General features: G+C 38.1%; 1 protein-coding gene across 1 annotated transcript; it reads left to right on the forward strand.

The window, feature by feature from the left end:
* The first annotated feature begins 317 nt into the window (after positions 1 to 317).
* LOC128530063 (protein SSUH2 homolog) lies at positions 318 to 26,461 on the forward strand. Its single transcript, XM_053503770.1, has 21 exons — positions 318 to 405; positions 1,312 to 1,387; positions 3,389 to 3,518; positions 4,078 to 4,138; positions 5,106 to 5,227; positions 6,312 to 6,374; positions 6,473 to 6,552; positions 6,703 to 6,795; positions 8,230 to 8,335; positions 8,459 to 8,557; positions 8,787 to 8,923; positions 18,160 to 18,249; positions 21,343 to 21,469; positions 22,137 to 22,197; positions 22,408 to 22,529; positions 23,131 to 23,193; positions 23,822 to 23,904; positions 24,041 to 24,133; positions 25,522 to 25,627; positions 25,714 to 25,821; positions 26,045 to 26,461. Exons 1-21 carry the CDS (start codon positions 318 to 320, stop codon positions 26,183 to 26,185), a joined length of 2,049 nt encoding a protein of 682 aa, XP_053359745.1. The 3' UTR covers positions 26,186 to 26,461.
* The last annotated feature ends 675 nt before the right edge of the window (positions 26,462 to 27,136 follow it).

Below are 27,136 nucleotides of genomic sequence, written 5' to 3' on the forward strand. Positions count from 1 at the left end.
AAAGCTTAAGTTGATACTTCAACTTCTTTTTAAACCCTAGTATCTATACTTCTACTCAAGTAATAAATGTGAATACTTTTGACACCACTGGTGTGTGTGTGTGTGTGTGTGTGTGGGCGTGTGTATAGGGCAGGAAAGCCATAACTGATCCAACGATTAAAAAAAATAATAATTTGTTTGCACTGTACACTTTGCATGTAATGATGTATAAAACAGGCACAAGTTATCTCGTGATCACTTATAGTTGTTCAGTGTTTCTGCGCTTTGAAATCTGCGATTCTGCTCAACACTTGACAGGTTTGCTGTTTGTTTCAGCCATGTCTGCGTTTGCTGCTCCAACAGCGACCCCTGCTGGATATGACGACACAGTGCCGGGGTACCATGGAAATCTGGAAGGTGAAGGAGGTGAAATCTGTTTATATAATAATAATAATAATAATAATAATAATAACAACAATAATAACAACAACAACAACAACAATAATAATAATAATAATAATAATAATAATAATAATAATTAATATAATTTATTATATATTAATAATAGCATTTCTATCAATCGTTGACGTTTAAGGAGTTTGTAGAAATAGAACTCATAAAAAAAGTTTGGACATGGATGAAGTTTTATCTTCAAATGACTCCCGTGCGTCAAAATTCACTTATACCACTTCAGCGTTGTTATTTCAGCGAAAGTGAAAATATGAACTAATCCCAGTAAAATTTTATAATTAATATTAATTACTAATCAATATTAAAACTAGTTAATATCTATTGGTGCAGGTGTTGTAAGCAAGTGTGTAAGAAAGTAGATTATTAGTATCTTATTTTAAAGTAGATCATTAAATCTGGCACAGAAATGTTCATAACATTTGCGAATGATTGTGTGTACAATTCCTGCAGACAGATGTGTCTGTTTTGCAAGTTGGCAACAAGTTATCTGTCGATTTTCAAATAGGTTTTTCATTCACAAGCTAAAGCTCTGAGCCACCTCGATCACGGACATACGCCTTCCTTAAAAACGTTTTCATTGTTCAAATGAGTCTCATCAGTCATCTGTAAATGTCAATCAGTTTCACACCACCTTATTCACCAAGAATTGCATTAAAAGTCCCAGTTTGACTTGAACACCCCTCATTTATTTTAATCTGTGTAGCATCAGATTTGTGCTTATATTTATGTATGATGAGTATTTTTTTAATGTTCTGCACTATATATGATGAATATGAACTGTAGTTATTGTAGGATATTGTATGATTCTGTGTGTCATAGTGAACATTCTGTTTTTTTCTGTTTTGTTTTTAGTGTTTGCAGGACAGTGTCTTCCTCCGCCGATGCCCTCAGTGCCTGTGCCATCCCTGGAGAACCTCCCTGCTCAACCAGAGAGGAAGTAAGCACCATCTCACTCTCCTTTTAGAACCTTTTCATTTATGTATCTTTACTTATTCCTGTAGGTACTAAATAATCATAATAATAATTATAATAATTCAGATTATTAATTTAATGTAATAATTTATACATTATAAACAAATTGGGTTCTCTGGCAGATTTACTCTTAATAATCTTTGTCCAGGTTTATTTTAAAGAGTGTATTGTGTGTTTCTGTCTGTTTGTCAAGTGATTGCCTTCTCGCAATAAACCTTGATGTACCTCAATACTGTTCTGTTCTATCATTACGGTGGCCCTAAAGTGCAAAACAAATGAACAAAACAGAAAACAAAATAACAAAACCCAAAACAAAATAACAAATTCAAAACCAAATTAACAAAATGGAAAACAAAATAACTAATATCTGACTGGCCGAGAAGTGCAATACAAATTAACAAAACGGTAAAAAAAAAAAAAAAAAATGAATAAATAAAAACCAAATAACAAAACCCAATTTTTTTTAAAATTTTTTTTTTTTTGGAGGGGGGGGGGTTGTTGTTTTGTTTTGTTATTTTGTTTTTGGATTTGTTAATTTCGTTTTATTTTTGTTAATTTGTTTTCCGTTTTGTTAATTTGTATTGCACTTCTCGGCCAGTCAGATACAAACCGGAAAAGGTAGGTATAGTTAGCGAATGAAATACTTACCGCTGATTGGACGAGACATCTGTCACTCAAGATATACAGGAAGTAGGAACTTGTTTCTTTATCTTCGTTTCTTGTGTGTTCTGCTTCAGTTTAAACTATGATGGCCGTGAAGTGCAAAAAAATTAGCAAAACTGACTTCAGGGCCACCGTAAGTACACCATATTTGAAACCACAATAATGTTTGCAGATTCATACACACACAAATCTACCGCTACTACAGTACTTCCTGTATATCTTGAGTGACAGATGTCTCGTCCAATTAGCGGTAAGCATTTCATTCACAATCTATACCTACCTTTTCCGGTTTGTATCGGACTGGCCGAGAAGTGCAATACAAATTAACAAAACCGAAAACAAAATAACAAAAACAAAACAACAAAACCCCCCCCTCCCAAAAAAATTAGTTTTGGATTTTGTTATTTGTTTTTTAATTTGTTTTCCGTTTTTTTTTATTTGTATTGCACTTCTCGGACAGTCAGATATTAGTTATTTTGTTTTCCGTTTTGTTAATTTGTTTTAAAATTTGTTATTTTGTTTTTGGTTTTATTATTTTGTTTTCAGTTTTGTTCATTTGTTTTGCACAAAATTTGTTATTTTGTTTTTGGTTTTATTATTTTGTTTTCAGTTTTGTTAATTTGTTTTGCACTTCAGGGCCACCGTAAAAGTGAAATGAAATAGTGTTTATACAACCCATTAATCAGCAGTATTTACAGTACAGTGTATTGTAGATCTCTGTGAAGTTTGTGTGAAGCTGCATCCCGACTTTAAGCACTGTACGGCGATGAGGCTCTTTCCTGCAGTAAAACATTTGAACGGTGCAAACGTTTTAAAGAAGGCCCAGTGTCTGTGAATAACGAGGTGGCTCTGAGCCCACTGCAGTTGTTACTGCGAACATTCAGCAAGTAAAGACGCCTGTATAACTGTCAATGTATAAGTTATTCATCGATGGATAACTTGCGCAAGAGACGCATCTGTCTGTGTGAACTGTACACACAATTATTCACCAGCACCACTCGCACATTACAGGAACTTGGCTTGGAGTTATTGCTACGTACATCCTCCGTCCTGGCCTGACCTTACTCCAATCTAGTTCCACATATTTGCATGTGCTTTAGTGTAGCAGGGGATCATATAAAAGAATGATGAAAGTTCATACTCTCATAACTGTTCTGTTTTTTTCTTAATCAAATGTTTGACTTTAACGCCCGTTAAACATTAAGGACACTCCCTTATCCAAAGTGGTTCATTATTCACTGTTATTAGTTCATTTATTTCTTCGTTTATTTACCCAGTGTTGGTGTCTGGTCTTTGTTTTCAGTATCACCTCCATCACAGAGGAAGATGCACGTGAAGCGTTTATCAGCTACGCGTCCAGTAAATGCTGTTACAGATCTGCGCCGGCTCAAGAGGGCGTCATCACCAAATTAGAGCCCTTCGACACCCACAGGGTGAGAAATTACACAATGTCATAGAAAATGCTGCAGCTAGGTTGTAATAAGGAGAAGTGAGGGTAGTGCTGTTCTAATTAAAGCACTAATTATTAAAAAAGGTGTATCATATTATACGAAAGAATTGTTTTTTAAGGTTTACAGTCAAGTTTACAGTTGAAAATGTTGTTTAGAACAGAAGGAAAACAGTACAGGTAGTCCCCAACATGCAAACATTCAAGTTATGAATTTTTGCAGATACAAACAGACCGCGGTTCTACTTCTAGTTTAATCACAGAAGTATCTTATATGTATTGTACCAAAAATAGACACTACAGTGCAACAGATACCAATATTTATTTCTTTTCAGTATGTAAGCGAATGTTTAAAATGTATAAAGTCTGGTATACTGTATGTGTGTGCGTGTGGGAGAAATGATTCGGCCACACAATGAATCATTCCGGGAGCACGATGATAGAAAATGTTCGTCCTGTAAAGCTGTCCTGATGGTAAATAATCTGAATTTTGAAAAATCCTCAACAAAACAGAGTTCACAGTTTCCCATTCCTCTTCCCCATAGTATCGCTTGGAGACCTTTACTGAGAAGAGATCTATTAAATGGTGTCATGAACCGTATACAGGTAACAATTTCGTTTTACTCCCAACTCCAAATCCATCAGATAAATACATAAAAAGAATTAATACATAATATAAAGTAAAAGTAAAATGAATTAATCTGCACTTTACCTATAAATCACGACAGATAAGTGTTTCCGTTAGTGTTGTATGTGTGCATGCACTGTGTTTCCGTTAGTGTTGTATGCATGTATGCGCTATGTGCGTGTGTGTGTGTGTGCGCGCATGCATGTGTGTGAAGCTAAGAGAAGAGAAGAAATGACACCTTACCCCTTTCCCTCCTCTTGTCTTAAAGAGTAACATTTCCTCCTCTCTTATTTGAGAAAAGGGAGGACTACTGTGTGGGACGACATTCACACACACACACACACACACACACACACAAGGGACACAGCTTTATCGAGAAAATTAACAAGGAACATCTCTAATGACATTTGAGGGTGCACACACACTAATGAAATCCCTGCTGTAAAGTAAAAATAAAACTTTACCTTTAAAAAGAATTGCGACAGAGCAGTGTTTCTGTGTGTGTGTGTGTGTGTGTGTGTGTGAACCCACAATTCTGTAGCACAAGGGAGAGAAAAAACATTGGCTCAGTTGTGATCATGTGCGCTCTGCGTCTAAACAAGAAGCGCATACGTGCTACATGATACTCGGTACTCATAAACCAAGACTTGCTCATTTTTCAAGTCAAAATTATTAAAAATTTTTGCTCATCTTGTGGAACGCTCGCAAACCACATTACTCACAATCCAAGGTTCCAATGTATGAACTTACAAATGCTGACAGTTTGCTAGTGATTGACAGGTGTGAGGAAATGCTCCTCGTACCTAGAGCGTGTAGGCAGTACTGTGTGCTGTGTTACTTTACATTTTTCCTAAATTTGATGCGACCCTGTATACAGGATAAAGCGGTATAGATGATGAGTGAGTGAGTGAGTGAGTGAGTGAGTGACCAGCTGGTGTGTTTCAGGTCAGCCTGTGGATTCACTTATCCAGCCTGCTCCAAAAGCATGGGAGATCGAAGCCAAAGCACCTGGTTTCTTTAAGGATCAAGAGACAACCATCAAAGTGCCGCATACCTCCTCAGTCAAGGTAGAGAAATCCCCCAAAAATTAATTAATTAACATAACTCCCAACTCAACTTTCAGCCTTCTCTGGAACTTCACATACCAGTATTGTATTTGTTATAAAATTAATCCAGTTGCACCGTGTGAACACTAGAGGTTTGCACAACCCATAGGGTTCAAATGTTCCCAGTGCACTGGTGGAAGAACTCATATGATAATTCATTTAGTTTTAAGATCTGGCTAACCAAAACATTTATCTTTATCCTTCTGTAGATATTTTTGAAACTCATCCTCGACACACACTACTCTCCAAATCTCATCATTTAAACCATATCTCTCTTAAACTCATCCTGAACACATACTGCTCTCTCAAACTCATCTTAGAAACATATTACTCACTCAAACTCATTCTATACCCCTGTCACTCTCTCAAATCATTTGAGAAATACAGTGGAACTTTGGCAGATGAATGCCCTTCCTAGCGAATTTTTTGCTTAAGAAGTCAAAGTTTGCATGAAAATTGCCTCAACATGTGAAGCATTTTTAGCATGAGTGAACAAACTAATTAAAATTGGCTGGCGTCACTGGAAATCCAAGCAAAGTGAGTTTATATGTTTTTTTTTTTGTTGTTGTTGTTTTATTTATTTATTTATTTACTTTTGCATTTTAAGATTAAGATTTAGTGAAGGCACTAGCAAGGACGATAGCAAGAAGAAAAGGGAGCCGCTTTCAGTTTCGTTTTTAATGCAGCTGATGCCAAAAGGAATCATAAATTAGGTATTACTGAGATTAAATATCTATTTATTTCATATTTTACTTTATTTACATGTCTTTTCTATGTAAATATATTAATTGTTTTAAATGCAATAGTGTTGGTAATATTTTTGGGTTATTTCAGAGTGCTTCCCGTCCGATAATGTTTCAGATGTTCACCTAAAAGAAGTTGTTACACATGTGACCTGCTGTATAATGGCCATGGATTGTAAAACAGAAGTCAACACATGACCTATAATTGTTGGTCAGATTTAAGGTGTAATTGTATAACAGATGGTAAATTGAATATGATCATTGCTGCATGTGTGATTTTATGTATATATGACTATCTGTAGATCTGCCATGGCTGTAATGGGATGGGGACAAAGACATGCAATAAGTGCAATGGGTCTAGGAAAGTGAGTACAGTTTTAAAAGTTACAACAGTTACATCACTACCCCATGTTATCATCCTGTGTGAGTGTGAATAATGTCTCTCAATGTGATCAATTTTCAGGAAAAATGCAGTACTTGTAATGGTAGCGGGTCTTGCGACGGAACTGACTGCTCAGACTGTAACGGCTTAGGAGAAAAAACGTACGCTACTTAACCATTACAGTTTACACATTTTCCCAATGGAACATAACTTCATACAAGTTTTTGTGTTTAACATAAAAAAGGGGTTGTTGGTTATAATGTAATATTTTAATTGATGTGGTGTGTGTGTGTGTGTGTGTGCGCGCACAGCTGTAGCAGGTGCAATGGAAAAGGCACCTATCAATGTACCCTGTGTCAAGGAAAGAAACAGCTCCTCGTCTTCATGACACTCAAGATTCAGTGGTGAGATCATGTTTGTAGTAGTACATTATTAAGATCACAGCTTGGGGGTTTGTAGTGATTCCTGGTTTGCCAGTCTGGGCTACAAATTCTTGGAGCATTTCTGTGACTTGTAGGAGTGCTGTATGTTTCTGTAGCTAATTCCTGGTCCTCATTTGTGGCCTTGTGTAGTCAATAGTAGGCCAGCGTAGCTGCCTCAGAGACTCAAGACAGGGGGCCTCAGTGGTAAAGTGCTCGCCCTATCATCCGGAGATCGCGAGTTCAATTCCCGGCTGATGTTGTAACCTCTCGCAGCCGGAGGCCTAGAGAGCTGATTGGCCGAGCTCTCTTAGAGGGGAGGAATAAAAGGTAGGCTCTACAGCCAATCAGGGGCATCTGTGAGCTCACACAGAGTGTGTTACGCCACCTCCAACGGTCATGAGCGAGCAGTTCGAAAAGATGCGGTCGGCTGACGTCACGTGGTTCGGATGAAGCACATGATAGTCTTCGGCCCTCCCGACTGGCAGAGCTAAAGCATAATTACAATAGTACCCACGGCGTACCACAATTTACTATGTCAATCAACAGTATTTTTTAGTACTTTGCCTTATCCATTTTCTTACCGTATACATTCATATGTGCATGACTGTGCCATGTGGTATTAAAAAACGTTTATAAATGGTATCAGAAAGTTTTGAAATTAGCTCTGTTTACAAGCTCTGTTGTTAGGCCGTATATCCTCCATCACACCACTTAAAACCTGCCAGTAGAATTTGCTATTGATGGTCTTGTCCCCAGGGACGAATTCACAATGCACTACGCTGTGAATGACGAAAAAATTACTTGCCTTGGTTTTTTTGGTTGTGAAGATGACGGGTTCTTCCACTGTAAAAACTGTTGCTTCGTCTCAGAGTCATACCTGTACACCCAAGTTTCACCACCGTCAATGATCCGCGACATGAAGGTCACCCACGGCACACTGACAGTTCTTGGCAAACTTCAAAGCAATCGTTTTTCTGCTCCTGCGTCAGCAGCCTGGGGACAAACTTGGCCGCAACACGGTGCAAGTTTAAATCATACGTGAGGATTGCCTGGACTGTTCCGTATGACACATCGATAATGGCAGCAATGTTGTGGATTGTTCTCCGACGATCATCATGCACAAGTTGCTGAATGGTTTCTGCTTTTTCTTGGGTTGAGTCAATTATCTTACTGATCTCTCGTCGTCTTCCAGTGATGTTCTTCCCTTCTTGAAGCACACATGGCACTCAAAAAACCTCACACGGCTCGTTGCAGCATCGCTGTAAACTTGCTAAATCATGTCACATGTCTTTGTGGCAGATTAGCCCAGTTTCACACAAGCAAAAGAAGTGTGATATTTGGAAGCATAAAACAATTAAACATGAAAAAATTAAATATTCCTGTGTGTGAGGTGTGGTCATGTTTTGTTCTCTTCAGGATTACTTATAAAAAGGATTTCGTGGTGGAGCAGTCGAGCGGTCTGAAGTCGAAGAAATTTAATAAGGTCTCCGGAAAGGTGATGTTCACAGATTCCCAGCGCATGGTAATAATACTACTAACAATAATAATAATGATAATAATAATAATGCACGTCACATTTATGAACATAACTCCAGGGCGCATGTTGAAGAGACTTAACACATTGGTGCGTATGTGTGTGTTAAAGGTTGGTCCAGTGGTGAATTTCCAAGACGCTTCACTGCGCCAAGCGTCTGAGCGTTTTATACAAAAACATCAATCCAAGTATTCTCACATTCTGCAGCAGGTACTGCTACTCTTTAGTAACAGAGTTAAAAGCATATTAATGCTTATTAATAATCAAATTCAATTTCATTGCAATTTTATTAAATATTTCATGCTTGAATTAGAGGAAAATGTGTGTTCAACTTTACCAGGTGCTCAGGTGTTTGACACTCAAGCATCATGAGTACATTAAAACTACATTTAATTTGCATGGAGCTTGTAACTTTATCTGAGACTGTTTTCCACTGCAGCGTCACACCATCGAGCTGATACCCGTCACCAAGGTGAACTACACCTGGAAAGGGAAGTTCCACTCTTACATTGTGTTTGGAAACGAGAACAGAGTGTCCACCAAGAGCTACCCGGCCGCATGCTGCTGCTCTGTCATGTAATCCCATAATTCAGCATCAAAAACACCAAATGATACAAAGTATGAATCATCTTTGCGCTGTTATAGTCTGTTATTCCTTTTTATATTACATGTGCATAATTGATACTGTAATACTCAAACTGATTCAAACATAAAATGATAAAAGTCTCTGATTTGCAAGGTAACTCCTGGAGGAGTTGGTTCAAAGAGTCGACTCATTTACAAACAACACATCGCTGCTACCTAAATAATTAGCTGATTAGTGCATCCTAGTGTAGTAGGATATAATTAATAATAATATTAAGACACTTCCTTCTTAGCAGTCTTTTCGATCTTCAGTTCTCAGACACTGTTTGGGTAGAGTTTTTCCCCTAATTTGTTTTTTATCGATTTTATGTTGAAACTATGTTGGACTTTTACGAGCTGTAAATCATACAGAAGTGGTGTTGCCCTTAATTTTATGCACAAACACATACACAAACTGTGTACTATTGCTTTCCATTAGAGTGTATGTGACTATTTTGACATGCTGTTTAGTACAGGGCAGCATAGTGACATAGTGGTTACACTGTGGCCTCACACTTCCTCGGTCGAGGGTTCCATTCCCACCTCGGGTCTGTTTGCGTGGAGTTTGGTGGGTTTCCTCCGGATATACCGGTTTCCTCCCACAGTTCAAAAACATGCAGTTTGGGCTAATTTGCATTCCAAAATTTTCCTTAGTGTTTGAGTAAAAGTGTGTGCCCTGCAATAGATTCTACCCCATCTCGCGTCCAAAGTCTCCTAGAATAGGCTCCAGGCCTCCCGGCTATAGAAAAAAAAGTATAGCATATGTGATGTGGGACGCACCCTATATAGCATGATCATTCATGTGAGCATGCTATATAGGGTGAGTCTATGTGCATGTCTCTGCCCTCCTAACCCACACTTTGACTTATGATATTTACATTAGTTTTTTTTTTTTTTTTTTCAAGAAGAAGAAGAAGCCTTCCCTTGTTACATATACTGTACATTACAGCAAAGCATTTGCCATCTTGTTAAGAAGCTGGGGTCAGAGTGCATGGTTAACCACGGTATTCTGCTCCTGGAGGTGAGATCAAGTTAAGGATCATGCTTATTGGACCATCAGTGGCCTCTTGACCTGATTGGACTTTCTTCTTAGTGGCCAAAAAGCTTAACTGTTGAGCCACCTCATTTGGATACTAATTAATCCAAAGTGACATACAGTACAGTTACAGTAGGAAACAATGGAGGTGAGATTTTGCAGCGCTATTCAGCTTTTCGCTATCAATACTTTTTTATTATTATCATTAGGTTTTATTATTCATGTAATACTGTTTTCTTGTAATATTGCGATTTGCCAATAAAAACAATTTTGTCACATACCCTGTAGTTACACTTCTTCTAGCATTCTGGGTCAAGGGTTTGAGTCCTACCTCAGGGTTTTTGTGTATGGAGTTTGCATGTTTTCCACAGGCTTGGTGGGTTTCCTCCAATTACTTAGGTTTCCTTTCACAGTCCAAAGACATGCAGGTTAGATTCATTGGCGTTCCCAGTGTGAGGGTGTGTGTGTGGGCTTGCTTGCAAAAGGATTGTCACTTGGTTCAGGATGTACCCCACCTTTTGTCCTGAGTCCCCTCGGATAGGCTCCAGGCTAACCATGACCCTGTACAGGATAAGTGGTATAGAGAATGAGAGAGAGAGAGAGAGAGAGAGAGAAGGAGTCACCAGTATCAGCACAATCCCCAGTTTGCAGCAGTCAGAGGTAATGCAGGAACTTTTCAGACACATGAAGAAGACAAAGGAGTTTTTGCAATGTGGTTTCTTGGCAATAGAGAGAAAAAAATTTCAATTTCCTGTTGATTGTACAGTAATCTTATGTCATCACACCACCTCGCCTTTTTTTTTCCTATAACAGTTTGACCAAAGTGTTTTATTCTTTACTTACTGATTATCTACAAAAATGTTGTTTTTGTAAAACTAATGTTTTTTTTTTTCATTTATGCTGTAACTGTTTTTATTAATTGTATTCATTGTGTATGCATGTACTCAGGAATATTTTGCATTTACATACTGTACCAATGAACATGAATTAATTTTTGTATTATAATAAAAACAGCGTTGTATGCTTTTTACTATAACAGTTCTGCATTATTGGTTCTGTTTAAGTTTGTCAATATAAAGTGTGTCAGATGTAAGAGTTAAGTCATGTTCATAAATGGATCATATGGGTAAAAGATTTTGTAATGTGTTTAATGCACGGGTTGCAACACAGACACACATACACGAGGTGAGGCCTTTGGGAAAAGGGTCATTTAATTTAGAAAAAAGGGATAGGAAAAGTTTAAGGGAGGACGACGGGGAAAAAAGGAGGAAAGTTATGAGGGTGTGCACGTGCGAGTCTGAAGGCAGTGCCCAGCTGGCATGCGAAAACGAAGCTGGCGAGCAATTGCGGCGGGCAGAATGGCAAAGGGGGACTGTGTGGGCGGTAGTCCTGAGCAATCTCAGCTGAATGTTTTTTGTTTTGTTTAGTAACCTATGAATCAATCATTTAAGCATTCAAACGCACCTAATGTAAGGCATTATGTAACCAGTAATGTAAGGCATGAACTTTTAAGATACAGTATGTACTTACAGCAAATACTATTTTCTCTTTTACATAAACATTTGTTATTTATTCACTCATATTCACTCATCTAGACTTATCTTTATGCTTACTGCTTAATACTTATTTACCCCTTGTAGAAGATCTATAATTCCTGTTCCTGTTTCCTATTCGTTTAATTATTTGGTCTATCCTAGGCTTTTAAAATGATTCTGAAATTTATCAGATGCATTTAGATTTAATATTATAAACAATATATAAGCATTTATTTTTGTGATGAAATAATTTGTCATTGTGTTAGTTTTTTCTGATATTTTCCTTTACTACATAATATAACTATATTTCTAATTCTTTCTCGTTTCTTTGAGTTCTTTTTCATTCATTATTACCCGATATGATTTTATGAATCTCCTCACATAAACCAGAGAACAGATGTGTGTGGAGTTTGCATGTTCGCTCTGTGCTTAGTGGGTTTCCTCTGGGTGTTTTAGTTTCTTCTAACAGTCCAAAGTCATCCAGATTAGGCTAATTCGCATTTCCAACTTGCCCATAATGTGTGTGATTGTTTGCATGTGCTTGTGCCCTGTGATGGATTGGAAACCCGTCCAGGGTGTAACCCACCAAGTGGCCCAAGTGCTCCACACAGTAAATCCTAAGGCTCGATGTAATTAAACTTAAATAATTACACTTAGTTCAAATTAATAGACCTTGAATGATATTTAGAACTTTATGGTATTTATATGTTTGTGGATATGACACTTTTCAAGTTAGCTGAGTCAATTTGATATTTTAAGCCACAGTAACTGTCTCCTTAAAGTTCGACTAACTTACTGTAAAATCTTTTAGCCTAGCGATTTGCGTCTGACGTCATGAATGCACGCGTAAACTGGGCACGTTGACTTGTTTTGATCAAGATGGGATTTAATATAAAAGTGAAGTTGGGCATGAGATTCCTTATTTAACAATTAATTTCCAATTTAAAAAAGGGTATTGCATGTATTATTTTGTATGTGTGTATTTTGCAAGGCTGTTATTTGGACAGATTAAAAACAACCAATTATTTTTCTAAAATGTAATATACATTAAACCTACAATATATTAAACATTATACATATATTGATCGCTTGGTTTTGTTCTTTGTTTTTAATCATTTGTTTTTTAATACATAGATGGCATTACATTTTCTAATGAACAGACAAGGGACTTGCAGAAATCCAAGTGTAGATTTGTTGTATATTCATTTCTAACAGACACACTAAACAAGATAAGAAAAAAAGTCCCCCCAACAACACCCCCTCTTTCCTTCTGCAGGATGACATGATGGCAACTGTGTGATACTGGATGGGGTAATTATGAATCATTGCGGTAATCAGGGGGAGAACTTTAAGGACAATCAGTACTGAGAACGTTGTGTATGTGTTATAGTGTGTAATTCAGTAATGCTGTAATAATATTCATAAGAGCCCTTGCACAAGGCTTCTGATGGAGTCAACGAAATAGGAGGATGTACAGTATGATTGCTTATGACATGTATCGGAAGAACTTCCCTTTTGGAGATAGCGTAAAAGTATTAAAGAGTACTAATGAAAACTTAAAACAAAAAACTAACAGCCACATCTTCAAGACCTGACGGGACTCTGGAAACTAAAAATAAAGGTTTTTGATCCTATCTGGGCGATCGTATTTATTTGTGATTTTACCTTTAAATGTGAGACTGAAAGTGCAATCTGGACTGATGGCGTGCTGCTCTCTCTCACTCACAATCCCACCAGGTGTTTTCAAGACTTCGGCTGGGTCTTTTGCCTTGTCTGTGTCTTGAAAATAAATAAATAATACTAATAAGTGAAATGAAGTGGAATGTAATGCAACATAGTACAATACAATACAATTGAACAACATAAGGTTTTATGTATATACAGTATAAACTTTGATGTTTAATTGTATTGTATACATACACACATACATACATACATACATACATATGTGTGTGTATATAAAAATAAATCATACTCATAATTAAAGTAAATAAAGTGAATCGTGTTTTCAATATCTATTATTTCCAAGAACATCCAGTGGAACATGAAAAGAAAGTGATACTAAAGTGTCCTGTTTGCCAAGGATCATAAAGCACTAGAGTAAAACAAGAGGTGTGTACATATATAGAACAAATCCCAGGCAAATTTAAGATTAGGGTATTAGAATAAAAAAACAAAACCAATATATTTCCATTATTTGGCGTTTGTTATTCCAGCAAATATATTCCAGACCTCGCTCTCTGACTGTACGATGTGGGTCAGTGGGTTGTGACATGTTTTGTCTTTCCTGAATATACAGATAACATTTTACCTTTATGTACGAAATACATTTTGTAATACATAACGTTTTTTTTTAAATGTAATGGATAAAAAAAAACTGTCACATTGTGGTCACATGAGGTAAAGGGAAGTACTCTGTAATATAGTGAGACATGTACACTATATCACATCAGTGTGTTGGTGCCATCCACACTTGCAGATATGGAGAGGAGACCGGTTTATAAGTAAGATTAACACTTGAGACATTTTTATTCTTTATAGAGTTTTGATGTATAGATGTTTTAATGTTGATGTGATGATTAATTATTATTATTATTATTATTATTATTATTATTATTATTATTATTATGATTATGATGATTATTATTATTATTATTGTTGTTGTTGTTGTTGTTTTTAGTGATTATGGAGCCATACAAGGTATCGACAACCCTGGGTACATGACCTCATCACCTTCAGAACCAGGTAATAGAACCAGATAGTGACTGTTTGAACTTACCAAAAAACTTTTTCAGCATGCTGAGTAAAACCTACTAGCTGCTTTATTTACAGTACTTTTCAAAAGCTTTGGGGACATACAAAACAATGCCATAAACAAAGATGCTTTTGAAAACATTTCTGTATAAAAAAAAAAATTTGCGTCACAAATATATGCTTGAAAAATAATCAGTAGTTTTAGATACAGATTTTTAAGATCTAAAACAGCTGTTAGGTTTTACTGAGCATGCTGGAAAAGATAAAAATGTTCTTCTGGTAACTTTATCACACTCGTTCCTTTCAATTTTCATGCAAAACAGAGGCACGTTCGTTTTTTTTTTAAATATGAAAACTGGTCTGTCATGTAATATGTTGCTTTTCTTACCAGCACACAAATATTCTTGTTATTTATTTATTTATTTATTTATTACTTTTTAGGGTTCGGTTGGGTATTTTTTTTAAAATTAATGGTTTTGTGCATTATACAGACATGATATTACACTATTTGCACTACAGATATATATTCATATCAGTTTGAACTTTAGCAGATCATATTGACCATGTTTAGCAGTTGACCAGTGAACCTTATAAAGTGATTGGTGAGTTTATATGTATGTAATCTACGTTTCAATCGCCGATTAGTTCCTTGAGTAGTGGACTGCACAGGTTATTCAGCCATGTTCAGTATGATTTCAAACCACAGCAAGTTAAACTCCTCGCTGGAAGCAAACAGCCAAAATTCCCCATCAGTCAATGCACCTCTCTGGAGCTCAGAAAAAAAGAGATTTTTGGACCTTGAAAAGGGACTTGTAAATTTATTAAACTTATTATTAAATACAGCATATTATTATTATGACACAATAAAAATGTGTAATTAATATAATATTTTAATTAAATTACAATAAATATGTAATTAAAACAATCCATGCAATTACATAGGTTATTAATATTTTTAAAATATAGTACAAAATAATAATATCTCCATACCTCTTATACTGTAAAAAAAACAAAAAACAATATATTTGCATTTTCTGGGCTTTGTTATTCAAGCAAATATATTCCAGACCTCGCTCTCTGACTTGCAAATTAATCATATAACTTATTTACAATTTATAAACATTTCAGTAGTATACGTTTTATAAGAGTAATAGTTTTTGTTTCAATAAACGTTAAATATATCATTTCCGTAGTGTGAAATTTCCAAAGTACCAGTACAGTGGAACCTTGGATTACGAGCATAATTTGTTCCAGAAGCGAGCTCGTATTTCAAAACACTTGTAAACCAAAGCTGAATTTTCCCATAAGAAATAATGGAAACTCAAAGTATCTGTTCCACAGCCCCCCAAAAAATACATAAAAATAATTAATACAATATATAAAGTTAAAATAAAATAAATTAACCGGACCTTTACCATAAAAAAAGTAAAAATAAATCCTAACAGATAAGTGTTTTTCAGACCCTCCCCATTTCTCGTCTCATACAGTAACACTTTTTCCTCTCTAATTTGAGTTTATCACACACACACACACACACACACACTAACGGAAAGACTACTTTATCGGAAAAATTAACAAGGAACATCGCTTACGGCAATCGTGTGAGCGCACACTAATGGAATCACTGCTTTAAAGCAAAAATCAAACATGCATGAGAAGGCGAGAGGAGGGGTGTGTGTGCAGGCTGATACAGAGAGGGAGAGAGAAAATTAATTTTTAACCTCTCAAATAAGATTTTCTTTTGCTTTACACGCGTACACACACGTGTTATAATAAACAATACACTCGCGCTGTGCACACACACATGGTCACAGTGTTATAGTAAACAGTACAAGCATGCACGGATGTTGATTATACGCACACTAAGTCCCAGGAGAGGAGACGATTACCAACAATTCCATAGCGCAAGAGGGAGAAAAAAATTTTTTTGGGTGCAGCTTCGATCGCATGGTGGCGGGCCTCCAGGACTCTGTAGGGTCGTAAGCAAACAATTATACTTTATAGGTATATATTAGGTGAGGTTTTGATGTCATGTTTCTATAAGCTCTTGTTGCTGCAGTGGTGAGAGGTCCTCCCCTCGCTGCACTAACTCACGACTCTGCTTCAGGAGAGAGAGAGGCAAGGGCTGCAACGAGTGGTAATGGTTCAATTAATTTTTTTTTTTAAGATTTATGTCATAAAGCTCGACAGTTTTTCTTTAACGGTTGTAGTCTGTAGTTTACTGCCCCCACTCGCTCCAAAACAGTGTAGGGTCCCTGCCTCTGAGCCATAAACTTAAAGTTGGCACTGGGTAGGAGCAGGAGCACTTGGTCCTGAAACCAGGAGGTGAAACCAGTGTAGGCCTGGGTAGTCTCTCGGAACTTAAAGAGGACGTACAGGAGTAGCTGGTCCCAGTTACGAGCAACTTCACTGATCACTTAAGGTAGCATGTTCTCCCCACCAGGCCATTGGTCTGGGGGTGATAAGCAGAAGTCGGATCTGCTTCTCCTGCCGCCAAATATCTGCCATTAACTTTGACATAAAGCGGGTATTGTAATCAGTAAGGAGCTCCTTCGGTAGACCCACACAACTAAAGAGCTGCACTAGCTTCTTGTCGATGGCTTTGGAAGTCTCTTTGGAAGTGGAATGGCTTTGGAGTAGCATGTGGCATAGTCTATCACTACTAAGATGTACTCATGGACCAAGAGGGTGAGAGTGGCACCAGGATGGTAGGTGCTCTGCTGCCATTGACAGGGAGTTGAGGTGCCCCGCCCCTTGTGTGCATGAGGTGGAACTGTCCATGGTACTCAGCCTATGTTGAGTTTTCGTCTGCTTGGTTGAGTGCAAGGGTGGCAGTAAGAGGTGCTGGCTGTTGGCCCGCCGTAACAATAGCCTATATAAGTTGTTTTCTAATTGTACAGTTGGTACAGTACATTATATTTAGATTTGTGTGTTTATCAAACCATTATACTGATATACACCACATTATGCACTCTCACTCATCATTTATACCACTTTACCTTGTATATATATGCAGGTTGTCCCTACTTATGAACAAGTTACGTTTTAGAAAACATTTTCCAAATCAGTCATGCAAATTATTGACAGGACACCATACCGAATCGGTCGTGGCCCAGGTTAACGACGACCACAACCGGTGCTGTTGACCTACAGTGTGAGGAGAAGGAGAGGAGGAAGGCATGTTTATAGGCAGAAAAAAAAGAGGAAAGGCAAGTGTTTAGGAGTGAAAGTAGGGACTTTGAATGTTGGGACTATGACAGGGAAGGCAAAAAAGTTGGTTGACATGACATGATGAAGGAGGGTGGAGATACTGTAAGTACAGAAGACCAGGTGGAAAGGTAGCAGGGCTAGAAGCTTAGGAGCTGGGTTCAAGATGTTTACCATTGTGCACATAAATTTGGCACATAAATGTTTATAACATCATGAATGATTGTGTGTACTGTTCTCATGGACAGATGTGTCAGTTTTACAAGTTGGAGACCAGTTATCTGTTAATTTTTAAAAAGGTTTTTAAATTTTATTCACACACTGAATGTTCACGTGAATGACTGCAGTGTGCTCCGAGCCACCTCAGCTGACCTTCTTTAAAACATTTGCACCATTAAAATGTTTTACTGCTTTACTGAGTCTCATCATTGTACTGCGTTTAAAATCTCCTGTAAATGTCATCATTTTTATGGCTTTATTGACCAGAAATTTCATCAAACGTCCTGGTTTGACTAAACACCTTGTGTAATTTATTGAAATCTATATAGCATCGTATTTGTGCTTATATTCATGTATTATTAGCTTAGTTTTTTCCTGTTCTGCAGTATATATGATGTATATGAACTGTAGTCATTGTATTATATTGTGTGTTTTAGTGAACATTTCCTGTTTTTTTGTCTTCCTCCCCTAATGCCCTCGGTGCCCGTGCCAGCCCCGAAGAACCTCCCTGCTCAACCCGAGTGGAAGTAAGCAACATCTCACTCTCCTGTTAAAACCTTTTAATTTATGTATCTTTAACTATTTCTGTAGGTACTGTATAGTAATGATAATAATAATAATTCTGATTATTACTTAAACGTAATATGGCACATATAAACAAATTGGGTTCTCTGACAGATTTGCTCTTAATCATCTTTATCCAGGTTTATTTAAAATATGTATGTTTCTGAAATTGTATGTTTCTGTCTGTTTGTCCAGCAAGGCGTGTTTGACAATGCCTTTTCACAATAAACCTTGATGTACTTTGCACTTCCTCAATACTGTTCTGTTCTATCATGACAGTCTTATGTGTATTACCTGTGAACTTTTTCACCACAGTGCAGTGCTGTATGTCACGGCGGCCAAATGGCTTCATATTCACTATGTTTGTTTACTACATAAGAGCATAACATAATGCAGAAACTGCCTAGGTCACAATATACTGTAATCATCACCTGGACAACTTTCTTTATAATCTACAGTATGCAGTTATGCTAATAAAGTGTGTTCGAATGTAAACTGAAGAGTGAAATTAATTAGTGTTTATACACCCCATTAATCAGCAGAAATTACATTACATGTACTTGGATTGTGAGTAACGCGGTTTCCGAGTGTTCTGCAAGAAGAGGCAAAAGTTTTAATAAATTTTGACTGAAATGCAAGCAAATCTTGGTTCAGGAAACATGGTTACAGTCAAGTAACCCGAGACTTTCCCTTCCAAAAGCTACACTCGATGCTGCATGAAAATGCTATTGGGAACGAGAATACTGACGCCACTGCACTGAAAGTGTCTGGACCCCCAGGGTTATGTAGCGTGTGCGTCTTCACTGTCTGCCCCAAGGAGACCGGACCTGAGGAGCATCATCTCCTATAAAGAGAAGTCCTGAGGCTGGTGCGCCCAGGACGGTGGGGGAAGGGGCACATAAAATTCCAACAGAGAATAAGAACTCCTTCCTGGCACCCTCAGGAGGCTGTTGTCCAATCTCCGCCACCACTGGTGTTTTGGGGAGCAGTGGTTCCGAAACCTAGTGGCGACGGTGTTGACAACGTCGCCAAATAGGTCGGAAGGCGAGATGGGGGCATCAAGGAGGAAAGTGCGGTCTTTGTCCTTGATGCCTGTGAGGTTGAGCCACAGATGTCTCTCCGTGAAAACCATGCCAGCCATAGAATGGCCGATGGCACGGACCGTCTGCTTGGTCACACGGAGAGACAAATCCGTGGCTCGGTGCAGCTCTGAAAATGCCTCTTCATTATTGGACCCGCCAGTGCTTAAATCCTTCAGCAGGTCAGCCTGGTACGCCTGCCGAACCGCCATGGTGTGCAGGGCAGCACCAGTCTAACCCACTGCTTGAAAAGCAGTGCTTGGCTTGGTGAGGAGAGTGGCCTTTTTTAATGATGATGAGCTCTCAGGAGAGAGATAGCCCGCAAGCGTCTCTTTAATCTGGGGCATCATCATATAGCCCCGTGCCTTTGCATTAACGATAGTCGAACAAATCGACGTCGATGGCATAAAGACATGGGACAAATAAGGATTACTCCATGATCGAGTCACCTCGTCATGGAGGTCAACAAGAAAGGGGAGAGACCATCGCTGAGGCCCTTCCAACCGGCCATCTGACAGAAACCTGTCAGCTAGTCTTGAGCGTTTGGGGGTCTCTTGCTCCTGCGGCCAGTCGAGGTGTAAGCGTTCGACTGCCCTGGTTACCACTTTGAGTAACTCCTCGTACGCTTGCTCGTCACGAGAGGAGCGCTCTGAGGTGGCACTTTCCATCTCACCGGAAGCAAGAGAAGAGGTCTCTTCCGCCCGATCAGAAGATGCACCAAGCGAATCCGGCAAGAGCGCGAGAGAAAGGGGTGAATCCGTCTTACAGGCTTCGGCCAGATCGACACGCGATCCTTAGGAGAGAGCCGCGGCTCGCGATTGCCCTTTAAAGAACGTGAGCAGGGCTTGAAGCACTCTGGTTGAGAGGAGATTGCAGTGCTCGCATTCTCCCTCGAGTCCAAGGATAGCGTGCTCTTCCCCCAAACACTCAAAGCAGAAAGCGTGGCGATCATTATCAGCGAGAAGTCTCTCACATGGAGGCAAACATCTCCTTTCCAACTCCGCCATTGTAAGTAATATTTACTTTTACTTTTGCTTTCTGTTTTTTTTTTTTTTTTAACTGCCACACAGTATTTAACACACAGATTTTTGCACACACGCACACACAATGCGGTCCTTAAAGACAAAAAGACCTGAGGATGTTTCCGGTTTATGCCTATTTATAACCTATTTTTAGCACATAAATAAATGATGTCACCTGACCGAGGTTATACAAGCCAAACTTTGGCATGTTTGACACACATGCCTCAACAATTGGTCAAACAAAGGCCGTTCCCAATATCTTTTTCAAGCAGTATCGAGTGTAGCTTTTGAAAGGGAACACTGATCGTGAATCATGAACATGTAAATCACCGTAACAAATTTGTAAGCTGTACGACAGAGGAACACGCAGGAACTGAGACCTGTTTACGTTTCAAGTCAAACCTATACTCGTGATGAAGTTTCTGGTAAATAAAGCTTTAATAGCAAATAAAATTAACAGAAGACCTTAAGCACAGTACGGCGATGAAACGCTTACCCGCAGTAAAACATTTGAATGGTGCAAATGTTTTAAAGCAGGCCTATGTCTGTAAATAATGAGGTGGCTCGGGGCTCACTGCAGACATTACTGCGAACATTTAGCGAGTAGAGATGCGTGATCCATAAAAATTGATGGATAACTTGGCACAGACTTGCGCAAGAGACATATCTGTCTGTGGGAACTTTTACACACAATCATTTACCAGCACCACCCGCACATTACAGGAACTTTCCTGGTAGTTATTGCCACATTATTTAGAGAAATAAAGGATGTTTTTACTTTCAGAAATGTTTACTTTTATTCTCAGTCAAAAGTCATGGTTTGACTGGAGCGCCGCTTGAGTATTTCCAGCAATAAGGACACTACCTTATCCAGAGTGGTTCATTATTCACTGTTATTAATTCATTTATTTCCTTATTTATTTACCCAGTGTTGTTGTCTGGTCTTTGTGTCCAGTATCACCTGCGTGACAGAGGATGCACATGAGGCGTTTATTAGCTACGCGTCCAGTAAATGTTGTTACAGTTCTGCACCGGCTCGAGAAGGCGTCATCACCAACTTAGAGCCCTTTAACACCTACAGGGTGAGAAATTACATGACTCTTACATGATGCCATAGAAAATGCTGCAGCTAGGTTGTAATGAGGAGAAGTGCACAAGAACACTGCAGTGCACCAGATACCTATATTTACAATTATTTAAAATATTTTCAGTGTGTAAGCGAATGTATAAAATTTCGGTATATCGTATGTGTGAGCGTGCCGGGGTGTGGTAGAAAGAGTCGGCCTCAGCTGTTTTACTGAATCAGTCCAGGATGATAGAAAATGCTCGTCCTGTAAAGCTTCACAGTCCAATACAGTGGAAAAACTTAAAATGGAGAGAAAACTGCATTCAGAATTGCCCCTGTGATTTAAAGGTACAAAGGCAGCATTTTTTTTTATTCCACATTATTTATTTCATTTTTTATAAGTTTCATTTCCTAAGGTGCCAAAGTGTTTTGGCCACATGATGGCAGTGTTGAGGAAAAAAAGGACAGATTTAGTCAAGTGGATTGGTATGGTTCACATTGTATATTTGTGTCAAAGGCATATAACACTCACTTCATCAGACTGAAGAACAAATTGGACTTAAGGACGTGCTCCCAGAACAGAACTCGTTCGTAAATCTGGGACTACCAGTAACCGGCATGTAATGATTATGATTGCATTCTTTTGACTTTTGCTTTGTTCTCCTCCTGTTCTTTTCTCATAGTATCACTTGGAGACTTTTGCTGAGAAGAGATCTATTGAATGGAGTCATGAACCGTATACAGGTAAAGAACAAATAACAGTGTCACCCACCAGTCCCACCCACCAGTTCCAGAGAATGTGAACATGCTTCTTCTGAGAAACATTTCTTTGGTGGTGTGTGCTGTGTTCCTTTACATTTTTCCTAACTTTGCCTCAAAGATGTGACCCTGTATACAGAATAAAGCGGTATAGACGATGAGTGGGTGAGTTAAACTCCAGCTGGTGTGTTTCAGGTCAGCATGTGGATGCGCTCATCCAGCCTGCTCCAGAACTGTGGGCGATCGAAGCCAAAGCACCTGCTTTCTTTAAGGATCAAGAGAAAACCATCAGAGTGCCGCATACCTCCTCAGTTAAGGTAGAGAAACCCCCCAAAAAATTAATTTCCTGACAAAAACTCTCAGCCTACTATACTACTGCTGTCCGGAAGTCAATATACTATAGACACGTACTGCTGTCGAAAACTCATTATAAACACTATTGTAACAGAATACTTCTTCAGTTTAAGTTGTTGAGTTGGGGTGTTGCATTTTATGTCCGGACATACATTTTGTCCTTGAGGGCACACCCTAGGCAAGTGTGTGTGCATGCTAATGTTTAGACAAGAGAGCCCCCCCAAATTGGTAATATTGGTTGAAAAAGATTATCCACATTTACATTATTTTTCATGGGAAAATGCATTTCTCAATACAAAATTTCACCCTAAGAACTCGAAACTGGAATGAATTACATTCGAATGCTGTCGTACCACTGTGTATCTCTTCAAACTCATCATAGACGCCTACCACTGTCTCAAATTCATCATAAACACAAACATACCAGAGGGCTTCCCATCTTTTAATGTTTTAGATTTTCACCTAAAAGAAGTCAACAGATGTGACCTATAATGGCCATTGATTGTAACTTAAAACATGATCATTGCTGCATGTGTAATTTTATGTATATATCATTATCTGTAGAACTGCCATGCCTGTAATGGGATGGGGACAAAGCCATGCAAGGACTGCGCTGGGTCTGGGAACGTGAGTTCAGTTTCAAAAGTTACATATGGAAGTATAATAGTGCCACAATTCCTTAAAGCAAAATAGCAGGTTGAATTACATGAACTGAAAAAAAAAAAATTCTGCATTGCAATTTAATCTGAATTGAAAAAAATCCTTAGAGCATTTACAATGTTTGAAATTTTTGCCACTGCAATTTCTTGTGGTTGTATATTTCAAGTGAAACCTAAACCTAAATTTTGTCGACCTGAATTTGTAAGATTGAAAAATAATGAAGATTGTATTTTAAACACTTGAAAATATTTTTGAACTGCAATTTAGTCACTTGAACATTTTTTGCATTGAATTTTAAATGCTTGGATTACATTTTCACTTGAAATATACAACCACAATAAATTGCAGTGGCAAAGATTTCAAACATTGTAAATGCTCTAAGGATTTTTTTCAATTCAGATCAAATTGAAATGCAGAAAAGTTAAAAAAATCTTATTGCCACACGGGTTTTTTTCAGTTCATGTAATTTAACCAGCTATTTTGCTTTGAGGAATTTTGGCACTATTATATTTCCATAGGTACAACAGTAACATCATTACTTTATGTTATCATCCTGTGTCAGTTTGAATGATGTCTTAATGCAATCTATTTTCAGAAGGTTTGCAGGGCTTGTAACGGTAACAGGAATCGCCAAGGAAACACTCCCTGCTCACACTGTAATAGCTGCGGAAAAGAAAAGTAAGCTACGGAAATATTCCAGGTTTTTCCAAAGGAAACATACTGTAACACAGGTTTTTGTGTTTAACATGAAAAGGGGTTGTTGGTTAATGTTATATTTTAATCGGTGTGTGTGTGTGTGTGTGTGTGTGTGCAGCTGTGGCAGGTGCAGTGGAAATGGGTGCTGTGAATGTAAAACGTGTCGAGGGAAGAGACAGCTTTTCGTCTTCATGACGCTCAAGATCCAGTGGTGAGATCTTGTTGGTAGTCAATCATTATGGAGATCACAATAATGATCACGATAATAGATAAGATCACGGCTTGGGGATTTGTAGTGATTCCTGGTTTGTCAGTCTGGGCGCATTACAATTTACTATGACAAGCAATGACAACATATAGTATGTAGTGGGCACATGACATGTAGTGGCAAATCACTACTCATTTTGTCTCTCTTGAGGCATCGGTAGACCCTCGTAGTTTTTGCCGGCAGTGGTACAACGCAACGGGGGTGCTGGGATGTAAAAATGTAATTTGTTAAAATGTTTTCATAATTTATTAAAGAACATTATAATGATCATAACAGCCTACTGCATTTATTTCTTTTAATAACGCAAAAACACATCGACATCTGCTGACGCAGTAGCACGTCCTGACAATGTTTTAATTTTTATGGTCATTTATTTTCATTTATTTCAGTTAATAAATCTAAAGGCTCACTGTGTTAACGTTTACTTTGCTTAAATTCGATCCTAATAAGATTTAATTTAATTTAAATTCAACAGTACATTTGTACAGTAATTTTAATAATGTGATTATGAAGTCGTTTAACTACAATGTTTCACTTGCTTTTATCCGCTACTACGTGCAGCTCTAACGGAGCGCGGCTCATTAATCCTTGAGAGAATGAACTGATGTCTGAGGCGTCAGTCTATAATTATATAGCGCCACTCAGCGGTAGAAGCCAACAAACGCACAAACCCAAATGCTGCCACCGTAAGGCGTGGCGGTAAAACCAGAATACCGCATGACTAACATCTGTATTAGAGCATTTTGTGAGTAATTCGCCTTATTCGTGGTCTTACTGTAAAAATTCATCTATTTTTCTGTGCCATTACATTGTACCAGTGTGCCATGTGGTATAAAAATTTGTTTAGACTTTTTTTGGGGTTAAGCTTGTTGTCTTTCTAATCTTTCGCTATCTTCCGACGCATCACTGTAGACTTGCCAAATTATGTCACATGTCTCTGTGGCAAATTCGAAAAGTGTTTTTGTGTTTCACACAGAATATTATCTTTGGATTCGCTGTTTGTTCTAACTTGCTGTCTCCAATCAGAATAGCACCCGTTGCACAGCTTCTGATGTACACAGGACAATGTCTTTTGGCACACTCACTTATAAAGGTGGGTGCTGACTGTTTGTGCGGACTTGTGTTGGAGTGTTACAAAACTAGACCCGAAGCTTTTTGATACCATCTCATATTTTCCTTTAGCGTTTCGTGTAACTGCGCTGTAGCTAATGACTTCAAAACCAGAGCATGCCAGTATTCATAAGAAACGAAGTGTGATATTGGGAAGCATGAAATTATGAAATATTCCTGTGTCTGAATTGTAATGTCTGGTCATGTTTTGTTCTCCTCAGGACTACGTATAAAAATGATTTCCTGGTAGAGCAGTCGAGCGGTCTGAAGTCAGAGGAATTCAGTAAGGTCTCCGGAAAGGAGATGTTCACAGATTCCCAGTGCATGGTAATAATAATAATAATAATAATAATAATAATTACTTCAGTGCAAATGGTAAAGAGACCTAACACATTGGTGCGTGTTTGTTAAAGCTTGGTCCAATGGCGAGTTTCCAAGACACTTCACTAAGCCAAGTCTCAGAGCGCTTAATACGAGAACATCAATCCATGTATATCAAGACTTCTCGCATTCTGCAGCAGGTACTGCTAGTAAAATAGTTAAAAGCATTTTAATGTTGCTAGAAATCAAATTAAAGCAATTTCATTAAATATTTTGTGCAAGAATTAGAAGAAAGTGTGTTTAACTGTACCAGGTGCTTAGGTGTGTTGGTAGTTACTGACACTCGAGCATCATGAGTACATTAAAACTAAGTTTAATTTGCATGGAGCTTGTTACTTTATCTGAGACTGTTTTCCACTGCAGCGTCACACCATCGAGCTGATCCCAGTCACCAAGGTGACCTACGACTGGAAAGGGAAATCCCACTATTACATGGTGTTTGGGAACGAGAACTATGTGTACACTGAGAGCTACCCGGCCACATGCTGCTGCTCTGTCATGTAATCCCATAATTTGCCATTTTGCATTTTTCTTATAAAAAACATCAAAGAGTACAGAATACAGATAATATTTAGGCTGTTATAATGTGTTATTCCTTTTTGTATTAAATATATACATAATAATACTCAAACTGAATCAAACATAAAATGATTTGCAAGCACTGTGGCCTTGCACTTCCAGGGTTGAGGGTTCGATTCCCATCTTGGGTCTGTGTGCGTGGAGTTTGTGCCTGGTGGCTTTCTTCCGGGTATTCCAGTTTCCTCCCACAGTCCAAATAGGTTAGGCTAATAGGTAATAGGTTCCCAAATTGTCCGTAGTGTTTGAATGAGTATGTAAGTGTGTGGCCTACAATGGATTTTACCCCACATTGTGTCTGAAGTCCCCTGGGATATGCTTCAGGCCTCCTGGCACCATGTACAGGATAAACGCTATAGAAAATAAAGTACAGCATAGGCAATGTGGAATGTACCCTATATAGCCTGTCACTACCCTTTTTTTTAACATACCTTTTTGTTTAACATAAGCAGCTTTGTAACATTTCTAGCTAGTAATAGAAAATCAGTTGTTGAACCTTGTTTGTGAGTGACACTTACAGCGTTAAACTGATCACATTAATACCATAAATGATGGAAGATGAACAGGAAGATGAACCTTGTTATCCTTATTAGTTATTAATCATTCATTATTTCTGTTATTGTGGTTAATTAGTTATATTATTCTTGTTTAACCTTACTCATAATGCCGAGTCTATGCACATGTTTCTGCCCTCTTAACCCGCACTTTAATTTATAATATTTAGAAGAAGCCTTTATTTGTCACATACTGTATACTGTACAGTACAGTGCAGCATTTGCCATCTTGTTAGGAAGCTGGGGTCAGAGTGCATGGTTAACTATGATATTCTGCCCCTGGAGGTAAGATCAAGTTAAGGGTCATGCTTACTGGATCATCAGT

The sequence above is a fragment of the Clarias gariepinus genome, chromosome 9, assembly GCF_024256425.1.
Source record: "Clarias gariepinus isolate MV-2021 ecotype Netherlands chromosome 9, CGAR_prim_01v2, whole genome shotgun sequence".
Lineage (NCBI taxonomy): Eukaryota > Metazoa > Chordata > Actinopteri > Siluriformes > Clariidae > Clarias > Clarias gariepinus.